Here is a 7142-nt window from a genome sequence, read left to right as displayed (position 1 = left end):
AAATCCCCAAAACACATACACAATTTGCTTAGTGATTAGCACGGGCCAGATAGTTTTTGCACTCCACAAACACACATTTCCTTCCTCTGTTTCTATTTCTAATGCATCCAAAACATAAATGAGCAACATTAACTTCTATTTCTCCCATTTTAATTACATATTAAAATGATGAGTGTTCCTTTGGGTCCCCTTTCAGGGACATTTCCCCTACTTGAAATGCGTCCACTTAATCTGTCCAATCCCTTTTCTCTCCACCTCCTTTTGGCTTCCAGATCCTGTTATAGCATCACTTAGGCTTTTGGTCCATCCTGTAACAATTTTATTCAATCATCATGTAACATAAACTGAATGCACTGAGAAGATTCTGAGCATGTAATTTATAACCTGAGGATATTCCAAATAAAATACAACCTCAGGAAAGATCCCTGAGGTCAAGAAAAAGCAAAACAAAAAACGGAGCTGAGTTGACTAACATGCCAGTGCCCCGAGACTCTCCTTAGTCAGTCAGCATTCTTACCCTGACAGCTTTGAAGTGTTCTTTTTGTTTTAACCTCCAGCACTTGGAACTGAAAAAAAAGTGTTTACATAGGAAAATATTGTGAAAATTTCAGTTTCTAAATGCTAATGAAGTGTGAATTGATTTCCTTTATGAAAGAGCAGGAAGAGGTGCTAATGAAAGTCTGAGGAAAGTGATGTATTGGAAGAAGATATTTCAGAGCTGGTAGCACAGCAAAGCCTTCATTGAAAGCTTGTAAGAAAGTACCATATTCTAACATGGAATAAAATACAAATATTAATGGAAACAGCACCCCCAAAACTGCTCATATCAAACATGCACAACAGGTTCACAGTGAGTTCAAAATGTAAAGGTATTGGATGGAGTTGGACATTGCAGTCATTGCTCCCTGATGCATGTGAGCTGGAAGTTCACAATTACTGCCTACTGACTATCACCCAGGGCTACTCTGAAATATTCTGATATGTCTCAGCACCAAGGACCATAGTAACTATAAGCCAAAAACCGGAAGACCAAAAATATGAATAATGAGTGGCAAGCATACCCTGTAAGTTTTCTCCCCAGGCAAGGGGAGCTTCCTTGATTCTCTACAAGTTGCCTTTTCTTTTAGGCGTCTTCTGTTTGTAGAAACTGTCAGAATCCAGATGCGGAAAAGTCCTGAGCTACCCTATGGGTGACAGGATACTTTTACACATTAAGAACAGCCAAAAAATGCCAATAAATGGATACTTGTTGTCTAGATAAATTAGGCCAGATATAACCAATAGATTTCAGAAACCGGTGTAGACTTATTGAGAATAACTTTCCAGGGCATGGGGCAGAGAAAGATGATGAATCTGACTCAGGCTCAAAGAGAGAGTGATCCAGAATGGATGAAGCAGGAACATGGGGAGGGGAAAAGGCAGAACACAGTCTTGGAAGAAGAATATATGCTGGTTAATTGCCATCGAGTTATCAGGTCAAACATAATGCGCAAGAGGTCCTGACATATTCTAGTCTGGGAGGGTGAACATTATATGTGGGCATCGCACAAAATAATCCCTCCGCAGATCCAGTAAGAAGCCAAGCATAGACCTTAGGCAAAATACCATGTGGATTATGATAGAAAGCAAATGTAAGAATCCCAGAGGATTGTTTATGACTGAGGGATGAAGCCTTCTGTCTTCTCTACATTAAAATCTATTTACAAAGTTTCTTTGTTTCCTCCATCATGACCATACCCAATAAAACTGACTTCTCTTTATAGGTATGACATCATGAATCTACAGTATACAGAAGATAATCGTTATGACTATGTCCACGTGGGAACCTGGCATGAAGGCGTGCTGAACATCGATGACTACAAAATCCAGATGAACAAGAGTGGAGTGGTCCGGTCTGTGTGCAGTGAGCCTTGCTTGAAGGGTCAGATTAAGGTAACCCACAAATACATTCCTGGACGTTATTACAAAGTGACCCCTACCTGTGTAGTAATAAGGAAAAAATGGTTATTGTGAAGCAAGACCATCCGAAAGGGCGCATGAGGGTACTGTTTTGACCCATATGTTTATCTAAAACTGAAAAGGTTGAGATCTATTAGGTTAGGATATAGGTGCTTAGATATTTAGATGGGCATTTAGATCGTATTAGATATTTAGATGGATACATAGCTATTAGGTTAAGAAATAGGTCAAATTAACCAAATATTTGAAGAATGTTTTAATTGCAGTGATAGGCTGGGAACTTATATATAATGTAGGCAGCAAGATGAATAATAGTATTAAAAATTGAAACAGAGGTAAGTGTGGAATCCAGTGATACTATTACAGAGGAATGCTTTGGGGCTCTAATCCATAGCTCAGGCTATGGTGATGATATGTTAATGAACCTTATGGCGAAGCATTACATTGTGTGTACATATAGTGAATCTCTGTTGCCCAACTTGAAGATACAACATTTTGTCAATTGTTCTAACATTAAAAATTCAGAAACTAACGTGTGTATATAAAGAACAGTAATATCACTTAGTCATAGTTCTAGTTACTGTTAAAGAAAGCAAAACTGAACAATGCTAAGCACAGTGCTAAGGTAACAGTTGAAATAAAGAAAAACAAAACAGAAACTTTGCTCAGCATTTCCCTTTTCTCTTCCGAGTACCTTGATTGTTCTGAAATGGGCATTTTTTTTCTAACAAATTTTTAATTATATCCAGGGGCTTCCAGGGGAGGAGAAGTAAATAACTCTAACACTACTGTATACAGAAAGTTAGAGTAAATGAATGCCAAACACTGCCTCTGCTAAACGGCCGGGAGGAATGCTCAGTGAAGGAGTCTGGGAATCATCAGTCTGTGTCCTAGGCTAGTCACAGTCTTGCTGGATGATGTACAAGGAAACCAAGCATAGGGGCGGGACCGTGAGCTGGCAAGCTTTCAGATCAGATGAACTAATAGGCCTTGCTCATCTCTAATTTTCTGTGATTCACCTCAGGAGGCAGACGGGCTGTCATGTAAATGTCGCACGACACAGCTGGGGCTAGAGACGATCTTGTGTGAGGCTCTGGCCCCCTCCTAGTGCAACTGTGCTGCTTTGCCATTCCTACTGGGAACAGCAGACCCCCCCCCCAAGCAAAGGAGGTCTGAAGCATACTTAGGGACACTCAGTGTGCTTACGGCTTCTGAAGCAGAGCCTAACTGAAGTTGTACTATGGTGACTTGAGAAGCCTTATCTCAACTCACTAGGAAAGACAGAATTGGAACCTAGGAGAGAGCACTGGACAACAGATAAGACCCTTCCTGGTAGTTTGAGTCACTTTAAGAAAAATATGAACTTCTGAGGTTGACTGTAGTTGTAAATATCTTGTACCTTCACTGCAGAAGTTACATTAAAACTGATTATGCTCATGACAACTAGCTAACCATTTAGGACAGGATGCCAATGGACTCTTACCATGGCCACTATGGCCACATTTAACCCCTGAGTTGTGGATGGTGGTGTTTCAGTGTGTTCCCCAAAGATGTGTGTGTTGAAAACTTGGTCCTCAGTGTGAAAATGTTGAGAGGTGGTGAGACGTAGAAGAGGTGGGGCCTATTGGGAGGTATTTAGGCCATTGGTGGCATCACCCTCAAAAGAGATTAATAATTTGTCATTTTTGTCATGCAGTGAACTCTCATGACAGTAGTTTGCTATAAAATGAAGTCACCCGTACACTTAAATCCTTTTGCATGCAATCAATTACCTTTCCCTTTCTTCTCTTTCTTGTGATACAGTCTAAAGAAGCCCTCATGAGTAACCAAGTTGGGCTGACCAACCTTGGGCTTTCGCTCATCAAAACCATATAAATGTCTCTTATCTATAAATTCCCCAGCCTCTGGTATTTTGTTTTTGCAATAGAATATGAACTAATTCAGTGGACTGTAGGAACATTTGCCCAAGAATTCTTCACATGAGCTGGGTATGTGGAGCAGAGGAGATAATGTTAGCTTTCAACCTATGCAGTATTTCAGTCTTACAAGAGTAACTCCAGGCAAACCAGTGTGCATGAGCTAACAGTTCTGCTTTTCCCTGAGCATCCATTTCTTCTTGTCCAGATGGAATTCTTTCACACGAGGCCATCTAGTGGTACACAGGAGTATGTCCTCAGAAATCCAGAGGCAGCAAACTTCCCCTTGATATGCTGGACCAATGGATGGATGCCTATTGTATTTTGTTAATATATAGGGAAAAAAAGATAGCACATGAATAACTGAAGTCACGCATAGGGAGAACATAGAAGCCCTGCTCCATGTCTCTGACTTTTTTCAAGTCTGGGTGTGACCACTAAGCTATGCAGTCAATCACTGCAAAACAGCTTATGGAATGATTTTTCACTTTTCAGGATATAGGGTGGGGAAAAAAATGGCAGGAAAAAAATTTTCCCCAAGCATTCACTGTACTCCAGCTCCTGCAACATCCCTCTTGACACTCTGTCTTTGCCAGGTTGTGACTGGGTGTTCACACATCATGTGAATTCCCACCTGCACATTCTGACAGAGAGGCCCCTTTTCTCCTCAGGTTCAGAGGCAAAACTCTGCATGCATCTCTCTGTGTTATGCTTCTACGGTGTTATCAAAGGAAATCCCAGTAATGACTGCTGAGCCATTACACAGTACTCATGATAAATGCAAATCTCTTGGGGGCCAATTTTAGAAATATTCTGTACCCTGCATGAGAAAAATACTCCTGTTCTTAACATCACTTGGAGGAGATGGGGTGTTTATTTCTCAGAAACACCTTGGGAGGTAGAGAAACAAATGAAATCTGACTCCCATTACCAAATAACATCACTTAAACTCTAATGCCACTAATTTGCCACCTACCAGGCCCATAATGAGAGAGCCAGATCTCAGTAGCCTGGATGAAGACAGCAGAGTATAAGCTTGCCAAGGACTATAGGTCATGCTTTTGTATTAACTAGGAAGTAAAGCCTTCAAGAAAAGACTATCTATTGTAAATGTCAAATGACATTTAAATGCTAACATCATAATTTGATGTCCTTTCTGAGAATCCATAAAACTTTATTATGATAATTATTTCTGAAGCTGTTAAGAACTCAGTTTTCCCATTACTTGTTTTTAGAACTGCATAACTTATTTAAGTAATATCTTATGGTGTTGATGCTTTATTGGGAGAGGAAATCCCAGTCTAGGTAAATAAAACATACTTTATTGTTACATGTTATACAGTGTGTCTGGTCAGGTAAAAAGACTATGCCATGCAGTTCAATAGGGGGCATTTAATAAATGAAAGTCATAAATATGAAGGGGGACCATGGCAACTGAGAGATGAACAGCAGTGAGAACGCAGGAAGGTCTGAGTCTTGTGCTGATGTGCTGGATAGCTTTAGTTGTCAACTTGACACACTTGTGCAGAGGGAGCCTCAACTGGGGATTGCCTCTATCGGACTGGCCTGTGGCCATTTCTGTGTGGCATTTTCTCTATTGTTGAATGACAAGGGAGGGCCCAGCCTACTGTGGGTGGTGCCACCCCGGGAAGGTGAGCCTATATCGTATAAGAACGCAGGCTGAGCACGGGCCAGGGAAGCAAGCCAGTAAGCAGCTATCCTTCATGGTCTGTGCTCCAGGTTCCTGCCCTGAGTTCCTGCCTTGGCTTCCCTTGATGATGGACTGTGCTCATAAGCCAAATAAACCCTTTCCTCCCCAAGTTGATTTTGGTCAGAGTGTTTTGAAAGCAAACTAGAACATCTGAGATGCTCTCACTTACTAGAGGAATGGGGAGTGCAGATACTCTGGCTTACGTCTTCTTGCCCTTGGTCACCCATTAGTTCATTCCAGTTTGCCAAACTAATTCAGAAGAGAGTAGGCAGGAAGTCCTGGGAAACACAGTTCACTGATGTCTCTTTGACAGAGGTTTCCGTGAACCATAAAAATCATGCAGGCCTTCAGTATCATTTCTTAATTGGGAGGTTCAATCCCAGATAAGCAAAAACACAGAAGAGTGGAAGTAAGACCTGAAGGAATGAAGAAAGACAGAGCAAAACAACGTGGTGTATTACTGAGCAGTATACTGCTTCACTGAATATAGAGGAAAAGGGAAGGAAGGGATGCACTCTCACCATCTTTGTGTTTCTTGTGGTTAAAGTTTATGTTCAGAGGGAGTTACATCACTTCATTCATCCTTTTAGGCAGTGCATGAGGAAGCCAGTCTGTCTATTATCTGGAACATTTTTAAGGTTCTAGAAAGAGTGGGAGGGATGACAGCCAGGGAGAGTCCTCTGTGGGGTGGTCATATTGAGTCCAGTAGAGAACCTACTCTCACATCAAGGAGACAACCAGAAGTGGTAGAAGATGAAGCAATGGTGAGAGAAGCAAAGACAATACAGAAGTTTGCAAACTGTCTACATCTGATTTTCAAGAGCCCAAGGAAAATAGGTGAGGCTTTCAGTAGAGCCCAAGGTCACATATAAGATGCCAGCAATGTACAAGTAAGTCGCAGGGCCCTGCGGCACGTTGTCTCACAGGCAGAACCCACAGCATTTTTACTTGGCTTGGAGAAGAACAAGAATGGGTGGGAAAGTAAAAGAAAGGAGGAAGTAAGACGAAGACTGGAGGGAGGAGGAATGCAAGTCAGAGCTCACATTCATCTAGCAAGTCCTTGAGCAAGTACATTGTACGCATTCAAGTAACCCCTTGAAGCAACTCTTACAAATAGAGTGTTACTGACCCTTCCTGCTTTATAGGTGATAGAGCTGAGACCAGAGGAGCTGAGTCTCTTGCCTCTAAGTTCTCTCATCTACAGTGTTCCAAAGCTGAGCTTAGAGCTAACCAAAGCTCTTACCATCCCATGGCCACATGTTGTTTGACTCTGTTATTATATGAACTACAAGTGCAAATGTTAATTTCTAAGCATTGGGTTTTCAACAGCCCACAATAAAAACATAAATAATGATCCACTTTAAAAACACCAAGGAAACAGAATCCAGAATTAAGGAAACAGTGTTTAAGAATGAGGGAGGGAAAGTTTAGTAGAGACAAAGAAAGTGCCGGCGAAGATAGGGACAGACTCCTGTAGAGACTGCCTTCATAGACTTCCTGTTGTTTCCTTCCTTCCTTCCTTCCTTCCTTCCTTCCTTCCTTCCTTCCTTCCTTCC

General features: G+C 41.4%; 1 protein-coding gene across 1 annotated transcript in view; it reads left to right on the top strand.

Annotated features, from left to right (window-relative positions):
- Positions 1-7142, top strand: part of Grm1 (glutamate metabotropic receptor 1) — a 398699-nt gene that overhangs the window by 333817 nt on the left and 57740 nt on the right. Inside the window, exons 4-5 of the mRNA XM_008836709.1 lie at positions 1145-1190; positions 1764-1932. Coding sequence (XP_008834931.1) covers positions 1145-1190; positions 1764-1932 — 215 coding nt within the window. The remainder of the gene's footprint in view (positions 1-1144; positions 1191-1763; positions 1933-7142) is intronic.

Source organism: Nannospalax galili, unplaced genomic scaffold (genome assembly GCF_000622305.1).
Source record: "Nannospalax galili isolate Female #2095 unplaced genomic scaffold, S.galili_v1.0 scaffold377, whole genome shotgun sequence".
Taxonomy (NCBI): Eukaryota; Metazoa; Chordata; class Mammalia; order Rodentia; family Spalacidae; genus Nannospalax; species Nannospalax galili.
This window is presented reverse-complemented; position numbering and strand designations above follow the sequence as displayed.